The sequence below is a fragment of the Schistocerca americana genome, chromosome 3 (genome assembly GCF_021461395.2).
Source record: "Schistocerca americana isolate TAMUIC-IGC-003095 chromosome 3, iqSchAmer2.1, whole genome shotgun sequence".
NCBI lineage: Eukaryota > Metazoa > Arthropoda > Insecta > Orthoptera > Acrididae > Schistocerca > Schistocerca americana.
In genome coordinates, this window is record NC_060121.1 from 434,262,864 (window position 1) to 434,282,716 (window position 19,853).

General features: G+C 43.5%; 1 protein-coding gene across 2 annotated transcripts in view; it reads right to left on the reverse strand.

The window, feature by feature from the left end:
- The window catches only part of LOC124606860 (arf-GAP with coiled-coil, ANK repeat and PH domain-containing protein 2), a 147,759-nt gene that overhangs the window by 49,738 nt on the left and 78,168 nt on the right, over positions 1–19,853 (reverse strand). For both annotated transcript variants that reach the window (XM_047138943.1, XM_047138942.1), the window contains 2 exons: positions 13,047–13,153; positions 6,368–6,548 (listed from right to left, as the gene is read on the reverse strand). In XM_047138943.1, coding sequence (XP_046994899.1) covers positions 6,368–6,548; positions 13,047–13,153 — 288 coding nt within the window. The remainder of the gene's footprint in view (positions 1–6,367; positions 6,549–13,046; positions 13,154–19,853) is intronic.

Here is a 19,853-nt window from a genome sequence, read left to right on the forward strand (position 1 = left end):
CACTTGTATGTGAATTTTACAGAAAAACTGAAAGAGATGTTGCGATCCGTATGGTCTGTAAAAAGGAAATACATTTTAAACGCTCATTCAGTAATCTAATAGACCACTTGAAACAGAAGCACCATCAGTTTTTGAACATCGTATCTCTTGATAATTTGTCAGAAGATACAACAGGTAGTGAACTGACGCCACCTGCTGCTGATGGCATGTCTACCTTTTCCATCTATGGCTCCATGATGTGCACTGCCTCTTCCCCTATTGGCCCTCCTACATTCATTCATGGATATGGCAGGAATGGCAAATATGAAACCCTCCCCCCCCCCCCTCCCCCCCCAAAAAAAAGGGCAGGCTAGGATTTTTGGTACCATGAAGGTAAAAGAATATCAAGCAGTAACATTAAAGAGATTCACAACCTCAGTGTTGATATTGTGACTGTGTTATCCTCAATTTGCTATGGCTGAAGATACCAAATTTATGAAACTAGTTAAGACACTAGAACTGCAGTATTCTTTTCCTCCAAGGAAGACTCTGACAAACAAACTATTAAATGATTGTTGGCTCAAAATTAGGGAAGTTATTGAGAATATACTGGCTGAAACCAAGTATGTCACACTAACTGTGGGCATGTGGCTCAACACAAATACACAAGGGTTTTTGACAGTGACAATATAATTTATTGAGCAGTACAATCTGCAGTCTGCTGTTCCAGATGCTGTGCACATTGCTGATTGGCATCCATATGAAAACGTTTCAAAGAGCATTAAAACAATTGTTTCTGAATGGGGATAGATAAAAGTGTTTTCTCTTGTCAGTGACAACACAAGTGTTATGGCGGATGTAAAAACGAAAATTAATGTTGTTCACTTGGGATGCGCTGCCCACACATTTAATTTAGTAGTGTCAGATGTTTTCAACCAACCTGAGACCGCAGCACTAGAAGCCTTGAGACAGAAATGTTGCAAAATTATTGAGTTTTTCAAAAACAGTACAGTACTCACTGAGAAATTGGTAAACTGCCAAGTTTGGCTGAACAAAAAACAGTTAAAGCTTAAATAGGAGATATCCAGGGGGTGGAACTGTATGTTCCTTATGATGCAGCATCTACTGTTGGTCAAACAAACCCTCATAACGACATTTTCATATGTTATCTATGAAGTTTTGGTAGCAGATGGAGGGGTATTTCGGAAGACTGCCTTCCTGTACTGGAACCTCTGAGTTAACAAAAGAACTGTCTGGGGAACAGTTCACCACAGCCTCCATTGCAGTCACATTAGTTCAAAGATGCTAAAGAGCAGTGGCCGACAAAATTAAGATAGACACCATATCTCCTGTAGGCGCTGTCAAAAAGGATGACGTCTTATGAGTAACACAGCACCCGCATCCATGTCAAAGTAACTATTTTGAACACTCTGTTCAGAAAGTGTGGTTTCGGAGTAGCTGAAAGTGCTGAAAAAGTGACCAGCAAGCTCACAGCAGAGGTTAGTCAAACTCCAAACAATGGCAGAGTTGTGGTTGATAGTTTGGTACCTAAAGTACAAGAAGGTGAAACCCAAGTTAAGAAGAAGAAGAAGAAGAAGAAGAGAAGAAGAAGAAGAAGAAGAAGATGATCGGGACCTTTATCATGGAATAGGAAAATAAAAATGAGTCAGCATCATTGGAATTTACAAACATGCGAGAGGACATCTGGCTCTACTTATCCAAAAACTTTCTGGACACAGAGGAGAAACCCGATCCACTGATTTTTGAAAGAAGCATAACAAGTCCATGTCGTCATCGTATGACACTGTACTCTGGACACTATGACCCTCTCAGAGCAAGTTTTTTCAAAGGCTGGACATGTTTGCATAGAGAGAAGAAACTGGCTGAAATCTAAGAATGTGGACAAGATGGTGTTTTTAAAAATTAAAAAAGTTAAAAATATTAAGACTTCTCTTGCAACTGAAACGTTTTTAAACAGTATTTTTCAAATAAATCAGAAGTACATAAAACACACTGCTGCAAGATTATAACTTTCCCCAAAGCTAATTAACAGAAATATATTTGTGCTCAAGCAACACCAAGTGATTGTGCTCACGGCTTATTAGAACATGGATAGAAGATGTTATAATGTAATTCAACTGAGTAGTTTTAATGTATTATTTTGAAAGAGTTTCTGTTGGCTGTGTGCTAAGCTTATTTCACCGCCGCTTCGTATTGCTGTTGTCACTTTTCTAGGCTGGGCTGGTTAACCATTTGAACCTCGTTTACATACACAATGACACAAAAACCTTATCCATACATTAACACTATCAGTATAATAGAGGGAAACATTCCACGTGGGAAAAATATGTCTAAAAACAAAGATGATGTAACTTACCAAACGAAAGCATTGGTATGTTGATAGAGACACTAACAAACACAAACACACACACAAAATTCAAGCTTTCGCAACCCACGGTTGCTTCATCAGGAAAGAGGGAAGGAGAGGGAAAGAGGGAAGGAGAGGGAAAGAGGGAAGGAGAGGGAAAGAGGGAAGGAGAGGGAAAGAGGGAAGGATGTGGGTTTTGAGGGAGAGGGTAAGGAGTCATTCCAATCCCAGGAGCGTAAAGACTTACCTTAGGGGGAAAAAGGACAGGTATACACTCGCGCACACACACACACACACACACACACACACACACACACACACACATCCATCCGCACATATACAGACACAAGCAGACATATGTAAAGGCAAAGAGTTTGGGCAGAGATGTCAGTCGAGGCGGAAGTACAGAGGCAAATATGTCGTTGAATGACAGGTGAGGTATGAGTGGCGGCAACTTGAAATTAGCGGAGGTTGAGGCCTGGTGGGTGACGGGAAGAGAGGATACATTGAAGGGCAAGTTCCCATCTCTGGAGTTCTGATAGGTTGGTGTTAGTTGTAAGTATCCAGATAACCCGGATGGTGAAACACTGTGCCAAGATGTGCTGGCCATGCACCAAGGCATGTTTAGCCACAGGGTGATTCTCATTACCAACAAACACTGTCTGCCTGTGTCCATTCATGAGAATGGACAGTTTGTTGCTGCTGGCAGAGAATTCAAAATCGATTCTTATCATCAGTAAGTACACTATGAGATCAAAAGTATGCGGACACCACCAAAAACACGTTTTTCATATTAGGTGCCTTGTGCTGCCATCTACTCCATATCAGTGACCTCAGTAGTCATTAGACATGGTGAGAGAGCAGAATGGAGCGCTCCGTGGAACTCAAGGACTTAGAACGTGGTCAAGTGATTAAGTGTTACTTGTGTCATGCATCTGTATGTGAGATTTCCACACTCCTAAACATCCCTAGCCCACTGTTTCCAATGTGATAGTGAAGTGGAAATGTGAAGGGACACGTACAGCACAAAAGCATACAGGCTGACCTCATCTGTTGACTGACAAAGACCGCCGACAGTTGAGGAAGGCCGTAATGTGTTATAGGCAGACATCTATATAGACCAGCACAATGAATTCCAAACTGCATCAGGATCCATTGCAAGTACTATAACAGTTAGGCAGGAGGTGAGAAAACTTGGATTTCATGTTCAAGCAGCCACACATCACGCTGGTAAATGCTGAACAACGCCTCGCTTGGTGTAAGGAGCGTAATCGTTGGACAATTGAACAGTGGAAAAACATTGTGCGGAGTGATGAATCACGGTACACAATGTGGCGATCCAATGACAGGGTGTGGGTATAGTGAGTGCCCGGTGAATGGCATCTGCCAGTGTATGTAGTGCCAACAGTAAAATTCAGAGGCGGTGGTGTTATGGTGTGGTTGTGTTTTTCTTGGAGGGGGCTTGCACCCGTTGTTTTTTCGCATGGCACATTCACAGAACAGGCCTATATTGATGTTTTAAGCACCTTCTTGCTTCCCACTGTTTGTAGTGCAATTCGGGGATGACGACTGCATCTTTCAACGTGATCAAAAACCTGTTCATAATGCACAGCCTGTGGTGGAGTGGTTACATGATAATAACATTCCTTTAATGGACTGGCCTGCACGTTCATGACCTGAATCCTATAGAATACCTTTGGGATGTTTCGAAATGCCAACTTCATGCCAGGCCTCACTGACCGACATCGATACCTGTCCTCAGTGCAGCACTCCGTGAAGAATGGGCCGCCAATCCCCACGAAACCTTCCAGCACCTGATTGAATGTATGCCTACGAGAGTGGAAGCGGTCATTAAGACCAAGGGTGGGCCAACACCATACTGAATTTCAGCTTAACCGATGGAGGGTGCCAAGAACTTTTAAGTCTTTTCAACCAGGTGTCCAGATACATTTGATCACATATTGTACATCACAGTTTCTGGTCAGTATTATGAAAAGGACAGTTGCTACTCACCATACAGCAGAGATGCCAAGTTGCAAATAGGATCAACAAAAAAAAAACTGTCTAACTGTAAGTTTTCAGCCAAAAAGGCCTTCATTGGGGAAAAAAAAGCATGCACGCACATACGCACGCACTCACACTCACACTCACATACATACACAGTCTGTATCTGCTGAGGCCAAATTGTGAGCAGCACTGCATGATGGGAGAAGCAAACTGGGTGGTGGGGGTAAGGAGGAGGCCACGGCAGGGAGGGGAAGGGATAGCAGTGCAGGGGTGGGTGACAGTAAAGTGCTGTTTGTGGGAGCATACAGGGACAAGGTGGGGAGAGGGTAGGTGTAGTCCAGAGGTTAGACAGAGAGTGGGGAGGGGGACAGAAAAGTAAAAAGACTAGAGAGGACTATGTAGTGCTGGAATGAGAACAGGGAAGGGGATAGCTGGTTGAAAGACAATGACTAATGAAGGTCAAGACTAGGAGGGTTACACTAACGTAGGATATATTGCAGGGAGTTCCAACCTGCGAAATTCAGAAAAGGTGGTATCGGTGGGGAGATCCAGATGGCACAGGCTGTGAAGCAGTCACTGAAACGCAGAAAATCATGTCAGGCAGTGTGTTCAGCAACTGGGTGGTCCAACTGTTCGTTGGCCACAGTTTGTCAGTGGCCATTCATGTGGACAGACAGTTTGTTAGTCATCATACCCACGTAGAATGCAGCACAGTGGTTGTAGCTTAGCTTCCAGATCACATGACTAATTTCACAGGTAGTACTGCCTTTGATGGGATAGGTGATGCCTGTGACTGGACTTGAGTAGGTGGCGTTGTGGAAGGAAGTGTGGGGCACGTGTTGCATCTGAATCTCTTACAGGGATATAAGCCATGCGGAAAGAGGCTGGGAGGGGGGCTGTGTAAGGGTAGATGAGGATATTGTGTGTTTGGTAGGTGGCAGAATACCACTGTGGGAAGAGTGGGAAAGATAGTGGGTAGGATATTCTTCATTTCAGGGCTTGATGAGACGTAGTTTCTGGTCAGCACTTTCAGACTCACTCTCAGTGGGGTTACTGATGAAACAGTAGTAGAGGGTTTAGTTGGGTGAGCAGATGAAAGAGGCATATTTTTCAAACCATTAGGATAAGACGTCTTTCCACTTTTGGCTCATGAACACACTTTCAGGCTTAAAATATGTGTGTGTGTGTGTGTGTGTGTGTGTAGAACTAAGGTGACATGTTAGGAAAAAGAAATCACATTTTTCTTTGTGCAAAAATGACTAAATGCAGGAAGATCTGTCCAAGTCAAGACGGCAAACCAATAAGAATGCATTGTGCAGGGAATGAAGAACTGCATGTAGTGACTGAAGCTGGAAAAGTAGTTATGAATCACTATCTTTGCCTTCCAACTTAGCCTGATGTAATCTCCCCCATACCCCTTCCTCTCTCAAGCCCAATTTCCTCCTTTTGTTTCCTCAAGAGAATTTTCCTTTTCATATTATCAGATTTTGGGTAAGAGCAAAAAGTATATAATCAATATTTAGGACAACAATGAGCACTGAATAAACAGATACTTGAAAAGAAGAATCGAATTTTAGACAATTTTGAAGGACTTACACACTTCACATTATGTACTTAAAGGAGGAGGAGATTAGTGTTCAACGTCCCGTCGACAACGAGGTCATTAGAGACGGAGTACAAGCTCGGATTAGGGAAGGATGGGGAAGGAAATCGGTTGTGCCCTTTCGAAGGAACCATCCCGGCATTTGCCTGAAGTGATCTAGGGAAATCACGGAAAACCTAAATCAGGATGGCCGGACGCGGGATTGAACCGTCGCCCTCCCGAATGCGATATGTACTTAAACATCAACAGACCTAAAAATAACTACTTTTTTCTTCTTTGTGATGACTGATGAATAGTACGAATATCAAAGGCAAAACAGCAGCTTGGCTATAATAAATAACTACATATAAGCAAATTAAATAGTATTCAGATTGACACACACAGTAACAATGAACTATATAATTACTCACTCTTGACACTTTGGAGTAGCTCGGATAACATCTGTAGGAGTGTTTGCTTCATATACACTATTTACAATAGTATTTCCCAATTCAGCCATCACTTTAAGAATTTCAGGCTCCCAAGCATCTAATGTAAGGGATCGAACTTTGCTGAAATGGACACCTAGACTACGGTGCACACCTGAGCATTCTGTAATATAAAGTGAGAGAGGCATAAAAATATTTACATTTGGAACAAACACCTGCCTTATGCAGATGGAAAAGGAAACAGCATTGTTTCAACAATTATTGACTATCACTGTAGTACTCATAACTAAACAATATCTGTAACAAAAACTGAAGATATTATCAATGATAACTTTTACTGTAGGTGGTACAATGAAATGAATGAGAAGCACCAACATAAAATAAAGTACAGTTTATATTATAAAGGAAGACAAATACTGAAACATTTCCTCTTCACTCCACAAAGAAACGTAAGTCCATAACTTTTTCTATGTAATACTAAAAAAAAATTTTGGTTTTTGAATAAAACTGTCTAGGTGCTTAATAAACTTTTTTATTTATGCCATTTTGGCTACTGCCATCATTAGATATCAGAAACTTAGAACTAGCAAAAAAAGTTCAGCTCAATATTAAAAACCTATGCCGAATCAGCGTGTTGATAAAAATTCTAATTTAATGTGAACTCAAGTGGGAATCCCTGGAGGGAATACAATGCTCTTTCTGTGGAACACTGTTGAAAATATTTAGAGAACCGACATATAAACCTGACTGCAGAAAGAGTCTACTGCCACCATTGACCATTTCACTTAAGCAGCACGAAGATAAAAGAAATTAGAGCTCATAAAGAGGGATATAGACAGTAGAGCTTTGAGGCAAGTGGTTTCCTCATTAGGATTGCATTTGCTGCCATTGACAGAGAGAGACTCCATGTCCAGTTTGGTAGCTGTTTGTGTAAACTGTCTGCCATGCTGCCGAGGAAGCAAGATTTTGGTATCTGGCAACGACAGTAGTGGAAGCAGCATAATAAATGAAGACCAAACAATGGAAAATCCAGGAGGAATGTAACAATGTTATGATAAATAAAGAAATTTATGAAGTGATCTATATGGTTTTGTTCACAACATATTCATGTGCTCATACAGGAAATTTATTTCCTCTATGTAGAGGATTATCTCACTAGGGGTAAGATAGATACTGCTTACAGGAAAATTTTGTATGAATATCAAGAGCTCAGATGGAAACCCAGTTCTAAGCAAAGAAGGGAAAGCAGAAAGGTGGAAGGAGTATATAGAGGGTCTATACAAGGGTGACGTACTTGAGGACAATATTCTGGAAATGGAAGAGAATGTAGATGAAGACGAAATGGAGATACAATACTGTGTGAAGAGTTTGACAGAGCACTGAAAGACCTGAGTCGAAACAAGGCCCCGGGAGTAGACAACATACTACTGGCGGCCTTGGGAGAGCCATCCTGACAAAACTCTACAATCTGGTGAGCAAGATGTATGAGACAGGCGAAATAACCTCAGACTTCAAGAAGAATATAATAATTCCAATCCCAACGAAAGCAGGTGTTGACAGATGTGAAAATTACCGAACAATCAGTTTAATAAGCCACAGCTGCAAAATACTAACGCAAATTCTTTACAGACGAATGGAAAGACTAGTAGAGGCTGACCTTGGGGAAGATCAGTTTGGATTCCGTAGAAATGTTGGAAACGTGAGGCAATACTGACCTTACGACTTATCTTAGAAGAAAGATTAAGGAAAGACAAACCTACATTTCTAGCATTTGTAGACTTAGAGAAAGCTTTTGACAATGTTGACTAGAATACTCTCTTTCAAATTCTAAAGGTGGCAGGGGTAAAATACAGGGAGCGAAAGGCTATTTACAATTTGTACAGAAACCAAATGGCAGTTATAAGATCGAGGGACATGAAAGGGAAGCAGTGGTTGGGAAGGGAGTGAGACAGGGTTGTAGCCTCTCCCCGATGTTATTCAATCTGTATATTGAGCAAGCAGTAAAGGAAACAAAAGAAAAATCCGGAGTAGGTCTTAAAATCCATGGAGAAGAAATAAAAACTTTGAGGTTTGCCGATGACAATGTAATTCTGTCAGACAGCAAAGGACTTGGAAAAGCAGTTGAATGGAATGGACAGTGTCTTGAAAGGAGGGTATAAGATGAACATCAACAAAAGCAAAACGAGGATTATGGAATGTAGTCTAATTAAGTCAGGTGATGCTGAGGGAATTAGATTAGGAAATGAGACACTTTAAGTAGTAAAGGAGTTTTGCTATTTGGGGAGGAAAATAACTGATGATGGTCGAAGTAAAGAGGATATAAAATGTAGACTGGCAATGGCAAGGAAAGCGTTTCTGAAGAAGAGACATTTGTTAACATCGAGTCGAGTATAGATTTAAGTGTCAAGAAGTCGTTTCTGAAAGTATTTGTATGGAGTATAGCCATGTATGGAAGTGAAACATGGACGATAAACAGTTTGGACAAGAAGAGAATAGAAGCTTTCGAAATGTGGTGCTACAGAAGAATGCTGAAGATTAGATGGGTAGATCACATAACTAATGAGGAGGTATTGAATAGAACTGGGGAGAAGAGAAGTTTGTGGCACAACTTGACAGGAAGAAGGGACCGGTTGGTAGGACATTTTCTGAGGCATCAAGGGATCACAAATTTAGCATTGGAGGGCAGCGTGGAGGGTAAAAATCGTAGAGGGAGACCAAGAGACGAATACACTAAGCAGATTCAGAAGGATGTAGGTTGCAGTAAGTACTGGGAGATGAAGAAGCTTGCAGAGGATAGAGTAGCATGGAGAGCTGCATCAAACCAGTCTCAGGACTGAAGACAACAACAACAACAACAACAACAACATAAACTACAAATTTTTTGCTTCACCTAGTGTTCATTAACTCATAGTAAATCCTTCAAACTTTCCTTTCTACTTGATTTGCTTTGAGCAATGTCAAATATTACTGAGCAAAGCAAACTGGGGACCTGGCAAGAATGGCAGCTCCGTTATGTTTATGCTTGACAAACAGGGAGACGGAGGGGGGTATTAATAAAATAACCCCCCCCCCCCCCCCCCTAGTCCTACAAATGGAGCACTGACACACTACATGTCTGTGTGTCAATGCCCTGCGTAACACAACCATTAACACTTTGACGGCCAGCCAGTTAGAAAAATAATGTGCCTAGGAAAGAGGCTATTTATGACTTTTTGAAAGCGTTACTGGAACATACATAATTGATGTGTCTTCAAGAGTAATTTAGAGTAAAAAAGGGCCAAGCTTCAAGATTTATTTTTCATGTTTCCTTTAGTTCTTTGATGTATTATAAATTTTAAAATAATGATGACAGGAAGTACAATTACCTGCTAAAGAAAAATGAGAGGTGAGTTTCTGAGAAATTTCTTCCTCTTGAGCTTCCAAAATTTCTTGCTCACTCAATAAATGTGATGTACTTCAGAAGAATTACAGCTAACTGCGAAATCTTATGAGTATGCATGACATTACGTCAACATGATCATACCGGCTCAGCCATTTCTGATAGCAGCTTTTATGTTTATTAATGTTTATTTTGAAATAGTTCTAGAAATTGACAGTAAAAGGCAGCACCAGTCAATGGGCAGGTTGAGAGACAGCTGTATATTGTTGTCTTATGAAATGACTCCACTTTTTGAGCGATAGGTGGCTCATACATCGAGACAATCGTGGACCAACCTGTATTTGGCAGGGTCTTTTCAACACAAAGCTGCTGCCTAAGCTATGCTCAGGCTTGGTCTCCAAAGTGTTAAATACTGACCAGCACTTTTCTTTGACAACACTTCTCATATACTACCATTTCAACAACATTTTCTCAAACTTCAATGTGAATGAACCTACTGTTTGACCGAATAAGCCAATGGCCGATTTACTTCAGATGAAACTTCCTCGCAGATTAAAACTGTGTGCCCGACTGAGACTCAAACTCGGGACCTTTGCCTTTCGTGGGCAAGTGCTCTACCATCTGAGCTACCGAAGCACGACTCACACCCGGTCCTCACAGCTTCACTTCTGCCTGTATCTCGTCTCCTACCCTCCAAACTTTACAGAAGCTCTCCTGCGAACCTTGCAGAACTTTCTTTCAGGAGTGCTAGTTCTGCAAGGTTCGCAGGAGAGCTTCTGTAAAGTTTGGAAGGTAGGAGACGAGATACAGGCAGAAGTGAAGCTGTGAGGACCGGGTGTGAGTCGTGCTTCGGTAGCTCAGATGGTAGAGCACTTGCCCACGAAAGGCAAAGGTCCCGAGTTCGAGTCTGGGTCGGGCACACAGTTTTAATCTGCCAGGAAGTTTCATATCAGTGCACACTCTGCTGCAGAGTGAAAATCTCATTCTGATTACTTCAGATGCTTCACTTTTTTCTATATACCTTATATTGTATGTCTAGTTTGAAACTCTGTCCTCTCGTTTCTATAAGACGACTCATTTGTTCCGTCATCTTTTAAAACCAAACCCAAAAGACAGAACAATGTCTTGGAGTTCCCTTGCTAGCCTTGAATTCCAGGTGTGCGAGACAAAAGCTTTGCAGTTCTCACAAAATGGCAATTTTTTGTTGTTGCTGTTCATAATGATGAAGGGATTACTACCTAAAAGCAAATTTAACAATACTGTTTATGAGACCTCTATTGTGTGTACTTCGCATCATCTTTGCAGTAGATATACGAGTCTCTCTCTGTTCAGTGTTCTACCTGTCCTCCTGTAATCTGTGTACCACTGACTTACTGAACATCTTTTCTGGCCAACATGGCCATTCTTTTCTCTTTTCATAATCAATAAATTTAATGATCTTATGAGCTAGCAGTCATGGCAGTCCACAAAGCCACTTTCTGCAATGACTTTGCGTGCTTGCACTGTGAGGTAACAACACACGCTATTTTTAATTTTAATGTGGTTGTAACACATTAATTCACACTATGGCCATGACTACAATTTGCTTTGTAGCGTAATACACATCTCGGTTTAACAATAAAACAAAAATGGCATTCAAAATATTTGCACTTCTGCAGCAGTTTTCTTAAAATTTGTTACTAACAACACTGTAATTGTTTTGTGTCATTTCTTTGATTATTTTTTCTTTCATCTTCTCTTATCTATAATGAACACACTCCTTTTCGTTTCCTGTTGTAACCGAACTAAAACTTCCAGTATGTGTTCTGCTGATTAGAAAGTGAGTCCACCTGATGAAAGGATTTATGTCACAAATTTTTCATACGATTTCGTTTTGAATGATGATATTACATGTATTAAATTATAATTTCAAACACATCCTACATTAGGTTTTCATCTTATGTTTATGGGTTATAAACAATTTTTTGTAAGGTGTTTCTCAAATGCTTAAATCCCATTAATTCAATTTAAAATTTAAATGCTATTTCCATATTTCCAAACTTATGTAATGTTTGAATTGTTTACTTCTACTCTGTATTCCAGCAAGTTGTTCACTGAACAATTTAGTCCCACTATTTTACACACCACATGTCATCAATAAATATTTGAGCATGCTTGCCGAAGGTACTGCCAACTGTCGTATTACATCTTTTTGTCAGTGTTGTAAAAGTGCCTTCAAGTGTAACAAACTTCTCTACTTCCCCTCCTCTGGATATAGTAGTTCATGAAAATAAATGATGTATCAACACTTTATATAATCTACTGTGTGAAATTTCAGTAGCGTGCAAATATCAGAATATATGGTTGGTGTCCAATGTGGAGTCAGCAAGGCATTCATTCCTTTATGTCGTGAAGTTGACATAGGAAGATGATTTATGATTTTGAAAGTGGTCCGAGTACGACTCAATGCCTTTAGTGGTCACACATGGCACTTAGCCATTCTTTTTCTCAAACAGTCATGGTCTTTCACTGGTTCAAAAAGAAACAATTTGCTTGCAGTTAAAAATCGTTCTGATGCTGAGGAACAAGAGAAAAAGAAAAGTTTCTTGGATACGATCCCTTTTGAACTTGGCAAACTTGACGTACTCTTAGAATCGTACTGTCACACATCGCTTTATATTTTGCATAAGAGTCTTCATGTTAACAAGAAAGAATGAAAGTTATACAGCTTGTTTATGTTGAAACCATTACAGATGAATTTCTAGCTCAGATGGAAGGGAAGAAAATGGTCATGATGATTTTTCACCTTTTAAGGCTGCCCTGGCATTCAAAATTCGTGGCAACCACATGAAAATTAAATCTTGATGACAGGATGGAGATTTCAGTTCTTTTACCCCCAATAGAGGAAGCATCTGAGACACTGTGCTACTTCACCTGATAGATCAGTGATGTACACAGCTAGTAGATTCTCGACTGCTCAACCATTACTGAAGGCTCAAATTAAAAGAATAGATTAGATAAATTTCAGCCATTTGTCTGCAAGTAATTTTTGCAATATGTACTTAAGCAGTGCAATGCTGTAACAGCCAAATGAAAACACAGAATATGGAATAAAATATTAAGTTACTACTTCAGCTCACAACTTTGTAAGCTGAACATAGTACATACAGCTGATCTGGGGGGGAAATAAAACCACACACGAAAACTAAAGATGTAAATAAATACAACTAGGGGTCAGCAATTAATGTTTCTGTGTTTAATCTGTTCTGTAACAAATGATTTCAAATGTAATTTCCACCTCACCTATGCATAAAGTTATGCCAAGATTGATGCTTGCCCATCTCGGTTCAGAGTTCCCACAGTCACAGCATCGGTCATTTCCTGGAATTTTCAGTAACTGCTCCCACATCCTGAAATGAAACACATTTCATGGTCTCAGTTTTTTCTCATTAATTTGATAATCATATACCAGAATGGCAAACATTTTAATGTGTTAGAAAGTATCAACAGTAACAATACAAGGGCTTTTTTAAGTGTATTATGGTTTGCTTCAAATATAAATTCTGAAACTTTTTGCAAATTAATTTCCTTCACTTGCTTTTCCATTTGTTTCTTCTTTTAGGTCATTTTTGTACTCACAGTGGCAAATATAAGTCCCATTAACACTGTTTGCCTCTTCATTTCTACCAAGGAATGAACAAACCATTTCCTATATAATTTGCAGAGTATTTACCCCTACAATGTATGCCGTGTATCAAAATTTTCAATATGGAATCCACATTCAAACAGCTCAGTATACTGTCAGAGGTGTGCTCATGCGGAGAGTAGCAAATCCTGTCACCTACAGTAAGAGTAACTTTAGAAAACTACTGTCTATATTCCTCTTTAAAAGCCCTAATTTCTTTTACCTTTGTGCTGCTTATGTGAAATTTACAATGGTGGAATTAGAATCTTTCTGCAGTCAGATTTATATGTTGGTTCTCTAAATTTTTTCAACAGTGTTCCACGAAAAGAACACCTTATTCCCTCCAGGGATTCCCCCAACAGTTCACACAGCACCTCGATAATACTAATGTGTAGATAGTAGTACTCAAGAATGGGCTGCACTAGTATTCTACATGGTGGATGAAAAGAGATTTTTAGAACATTTTTACTACACACTTTTTTTTACAAAAGTACATTACTGCACACGCGTGAATGATCTGTTCACTTTTTCAGTACTTTGTATGGTGTCCTTGATTATGAAGACATTCATCAAATAATCTGTCAAAATGCTCTCTGTGTACTGCTCTCTCTTCAAAGGTGACTGAGTTCCGTTCTTCATGAACATGTGCAATAAGCAGGCCTCCACTGTGTGGACAAGGATCTTTGAAGACTGCATCCTGTAGTATACAGTGTTTAGGTCTGGACTGCTACCAGTCCCGTCATCTGAAACAACAGGAGGCATTCTCTTCAGAAGTGCTGTTGCTTGTTTGGCTGTGTGAGCTGTTGTCCCATCTAGCATAAAAGCAGCACTGTCTGGATTTGAGAAAAGACTTTGTGGACTGCCTGAGCATAGACAGGAACAATCCTTGGCTTATAATAACTAGCACCGACAGTCCTTTTTGCATCAACAACATGCAGTTCAGTTTTTCCATAGCCACAGATGCCGCCAGTGACCATATCTTCAATCCTTGCTTTGGTCTGTGGAAATTTTCTCTAGTTAATTTATACAAATTGGACGTTGCGTAAAAAACTACTGGACACTCATGTACAGAAAGAGAGAGAGAGAGAGAGGAGCCTTTTCTTCTTTCCTCCAGGGTTAGCATCGCAGGATCCATCAGATAATATTCTTTCACAAGACGCCAGACAATCGACAACATTTTTTTCTGACAGCATAGGTTCTGTATGTTGGACACACGTTTTCTAGGATTGTCCATAAATAAAGGTTTTTACTGTTGTCCTCCTAATGATTTTTGATTTTTGAAGTGTTTTATGCGAGTTTTGTTGCTGCCTAATTTTGTTGCTGCCTAATTCTGTTGCTGTCACTAGCACCTAGAATTTGAGCAATTTTGATTTTGGATATTCTATTGGAATGGAGGGCTTGAATCTGGGAATGACTACGTTTATGTTTTGGACCAATTTTTCAATGACATGATTATTTAATAAGGAGAACACAAACAGCAGTATGTAGACAAAGTTAAAAATTAATTTAACTAAGTAAATGTGTAAGTCCATTACACTGGAGAAAACTGGACTTTTACACGTCTTTTTTTTATCTCCATAAGTAAAATTTAGAGATAAATCACAAGTACACATAAAAAAATCACTGAATGAAAGATTTTAATTAACTTATAAAAAATAGATGTGTGTTAAATTTATGAAAAAGATCTGCTTTGTAGAATGCACCACCATAATAACACTCACTAGCAGCAGACAAACAACTGTGGGAATGTGTTCACTATGATTCACTGAGATTAACATGAAGCCAGCACAATCTGTTGGTGTGAAGTGGTACTATCTCCACAGAGCATCAAACCTTAGTGGCCTTGTAAATGAAAATGGTAGAAACTTACTGCCCACCCTGTAGATGTGGTCCCCTTGACAGATGAACCACATCTTAAGAGTTCCGTTCCACGTGTCTTATTAGAATTTATTACAGCTAGTACAACTAATATGGGACCATATAACATATTTTACAGTGTAATGACATGTACCATGTAAAGCACTACACACACATTGGCTTACCAATGTTATTGGTTTTACCATGATCCTCTGTTTTTATTTTGCCTCAATTATTCTTTGTACTGACAAATTGTTATTTCTTGAGACCTAGTAAATATCAGTTTATCCTCACCTATGCACCTAGTTTTTGGCACCTGTCCTCTATGTGTGAGGTATTGGGCCATGGTTAGGTTTCTTGTAGTGTGACTGTGAAAACTGTCATTTAGCACTAAAGACAAAAGGAAAACTTCATTCATACTTCAGTTTCATGTTCCCAAGGATTTTAATTTTGAGATTCAGCACAGTATATGCCACTTAGTGCAATTGTAATACATATGGTATAAATTAAATTTTTACTGTTGTACAAATAGCTCTTTGTACCACTGCTTATGTATGACACCAATTCATAAATATTGGGATAAGTCATCATGTCTTTTATATAACGATCAGTACAAGAGAATTATATGTCTTAATAAGAATTATTTTAAGTTCGTTATATTTTTTTTACTCTTTGACTGATAGTATTTCCCGTGCAGTCACATACATGACACTTCTAAGAATAAGCATGAATAATTACAATTTATAGCTACAGATTTCTGGGTTTACCTTCTTGATCCATCTAGTTAATGTGGCTTTTTAATAGTGCATTAATGCCCACCCAGAAGAAAACAGCTGATATTATGCTACAGATATTGCATTATGATGTGGTAATGGTGGGCCTGTCACCTTTGGCTTACACTAACCCTACAGAATGATACTGTGCTAAATGATTCAGATATAGGCAGATTGAAGAAAAGCTTTTCTTTTCAGTTTAGAGAGCACGCTTCATCAAAGTGAACACTGCACTATGAAGTTGCAAGAGTGGCAGTTATTCTGACTTTTGGTAGACTAAGTAGCCTGCACTTCTTTCACTTACTGAAATTACTCAACAATAATATCAATTCAGACTTGCAATAATTCTTGTCAGCTGAATAAGTGACCTGAATCAATAATCCAATCCCACAATTTGTCACTTTATAATGTAGCGTGTCATTCCATAAAGGTCTGAGACGAAATTGTTGACCACCAGTTACCTTCTGGAGAAATGTCTGTTATTAGTTTGCTATGCCACATTAAGTTGTTGTCTCTTTAGTACCGTTACACACTGTGTGGGCAATATACTGAAGAGATAAGGACTCAACATAGTACACCGAAACAACAACACAATACAGAACAGACTTTAAACAATACATCATCTACACTGACAAATACAGCCAGTCTGGTTAGTATCAATTAACTTACAATTACTGTCCATCCGTATACATGTGTCAAACATGCATGAATTTTAGAAGCAGGTATACAGAAAATCTCTGAGCACTGTAATGTAATAGCTCCCATTCAACTTTAGCTGATCGCCTAATAGCACAGAGTCTGAACATAGAAACCGATTTAAAAATACTCAAAACTAGTATCAACCTGTCCAAAAATTAACAACAGAAGAAAATTGTCACATCCAAAAATCAATAACCCAGGGAAAGAAAATACTACACAAATACATATCATGGTGCAATAAAATTCTCTCTGCCACAACAGAACAACTATATAAATAATCTCCACTCCATAACTGCATATGGACACCTTCTGAAATTAAATTCTCTTCTGTATACTCCACACCATTCGCTCTAACTGCCTATCCGTAACATCCCAAATGCACACACACCAAGAAACAAAGGAATAGGGTAGGGTTGTTTCGAGGAGGAAACTAGACAGAGAGGTCATTGGTCTCATCGGATTAGGGAAGGACAGGGAAGGAACTTGGCCATGCCCTTTCAAAGGAACCATCCTGGCATTTGCCTGGAGCGATTTAAGGAAATCACGGAATACCTAAATCGGGATGGCCGGATGCGGGATTGAACCGTCATCCTCCTGAATGCGAGTCCAGTGTGCTAGCCACTGCTCCACCTCACTCGGTAAATACCACACAACCATGGGGGGTAGAGGGGGGGAGAGGTAGGGGCAGAGGGGGCGAGAGGGGTGGGGAGCGAGAGGTGGGGTGGGGGGCGAGAGGTGGGGTGGGGGGCGAGAGGTGGGGGGAAAGAGGAGAGTGGAGCGAGGGAGGGAAGGAGCGAGGGAGGGAAGGAGCGAGGGAGGGAAGGAGCGAGGGAGGGAGGGAGGCGAGGGACGGAGGGAGGCGAGGGAGGCGAGGGACGGAGGGAGGCGAGGGACGGAGGGACGGAGGGAGGCGAGGGACGGAGGGAGGCGAGGGACGGAGGGAGGCGAGGGAGGCGAGGGACGGAGGGACGGAGGGAGGCGAGGGACGGAGGGAGGCGAGGGAGGCGAGGGACGGAGGGAGGCGAGGGAGGCGAGGGACGGAGGGAGGGAGGCGAGGGACGGAGGGAGGGAGGCGAGGGAGGGAGGCGAGGGAGGGAGGCGAGGGAGGGAGGCGAGGGAGGGAGGCGAGGGAGGGAGGCGAGGGAGGGAGGCGAGGGAGGGAGGCGAGGGAGGGAGGCGAGGGAGGGAGGCGAGGGAGGGAGGCGAGGGAGGGAGGCGAGGGAGGGAGGCGAGGGAGGGAGGCGAGGGAGGGAGGCGAGGGAGGGAGGCGAGGGAGGGTGGCGAGGGAGGGAGGGAGGGTGGCGAGGGAGGGAGGGAGGGTGGCGAGGGAGGGAGGGAGGGTGGCGAGGGAGGGAGGGAGGGAGGCGAGGCGAGGGAGGGAGGGAGGGAGGCGAGGCGAGGGAGGGAGGGAGGGAGGCGAGGGAGGGAGGGAGGGAGGCGAGGCGAGGGAGGGAGGGAGGCGAGGGAGGGAGGGAGGGAGGCGAGGGAGGGAGGGAGGGAGGGAGGCGAGGGAGGGAGGGAGGGAGGGAGGCGAGGGAGGGAGGGAGGGAGGGAGGGAGGGAGGGAGGGAGGGAGGCGAGGGAGGGAGGGAGGCGAGGGAGGCGAGGGAGGGTGGCGAGGGAGGGTGGCGAGGGAGGGTGGCGAGGGAGGGTGGCGAGGGAGGGAGGCGAGGGAGGGAGGCGAGGGAGGCGAGGGAGGGAGGCGAGGGAGGGAGGCGAGGGAGGGAGGCGAGGGAGGGAGGCGAGGGAGGGAGGCGAGGGAGGGAGGCGAGGGAGGGAGGCGAGGGAGGGAGGCGAGGGAGGGAGGCGAGGGAGGGAGGCGAGGGAGGGAGGCGAGGGAGGGAGGCGAGGGAGGGAGGCGAGGGAGGGAGGCGAGGGAGGGAGGCGAGGGAGGGAGGCGAGGGAGGGAGGCGAGGGAGGGAGGCGAGGGAGGGAGGCGAGGGAGGGAGGCGAGGGAGGGAGGCGAGGGAGGGAGGCGAGGGAGGGAGGCGAGGGAGGGAGGCGAGGGAGGGAGGCGAGGGAGGGAGGCGAGGGAGGGAGGCGAGGGAGGGAGGCGAGGGAGGGAGGCGAGGGAGGGAGGCGAGGGAGGGAGGCGAGGGAGGGAGGCGAGGGAGGGAGTGAGGGAGGGAGGCGAGGGAGGCCAGGGAGTGAGGCAGGGTGGCGAGGGAGGCGAGGGAGTGAGGCAGGGTGGCGAGGGAGGAGAGGGAGGGAGGAGAGGGAGGGAGGGAAGGAGTGAGGGAGGAGAGGGAGCAGAGGGAGGGAGGGAAGGAGCGAGGGAGGGAGGGAAGGAGCGAGGGAGGGAGGGAAGGAGCGAGGGAGGGAGGGAAGGAGCGAGGGAGGGAGGGAAGGAGCGAGGGAGGGAGGGAAGGAGCGAGGGAGGGAGGGAAGGAGCGAGGGAGGGAGGGAAGGAGCGAGGGAGGGAGGGAAGGAGCGAGGGAGGGAGGGAAGGAGCGAGGGAGGGAGGGAAGGAGCGAGGGAGGGAGGGAAGGAGCGAGGGAGGGAGGGAAGGAGCGAGGGAGGGAGGGAAGGAGCGAGGGAGGGAGGGAAGGAGCAGAGGGAGGAGAGGGAGCAGAGGGAGGGAGGGAGGGAAGGAGCGAGGGAGGGAAGGAGGGAGGCGAGGGAGGGAAGGAGGGAGGTGAGGGAGGGAAGGAGGGAGGTGAGGGAGGGAAGGAGGGAGGCGAGGGAGGGAAGGAGGGAGGCAAGGGAGGGAAGGAGGGAGGCAAGGGAGGGAAGGAGGGAGGCGAGGGAGGGAAGGAGGGAGGCGAGGGAGGGAGGGAGGGTGGGAGGAGGGGGAGGGAGGGAGGGGAGGGAGGGAGGGAGGGGAGGGGGGAGGGGGGGAGGAGAGGGAGGGAGGGAGGAGAGGGAGGGAGGGAGATCGACATTGTCAGACTGCTTACTTCCTGTCTCCGTCAACAACTGGCACTTCAACTTTGATATTTTGGTCTGGGTAGGCTTTGGAGCCACCACTGTGGCAGTGATAGGGTCAGTACTGGATGGTGGACCGGACTGAACCTTAGGAGGGGCAGGGAGCTCTGCAATGTCAGCAACCCCAGCATTTTCTAATGTTCTGGGGCAAGGTATGGGATTCAAAATCACT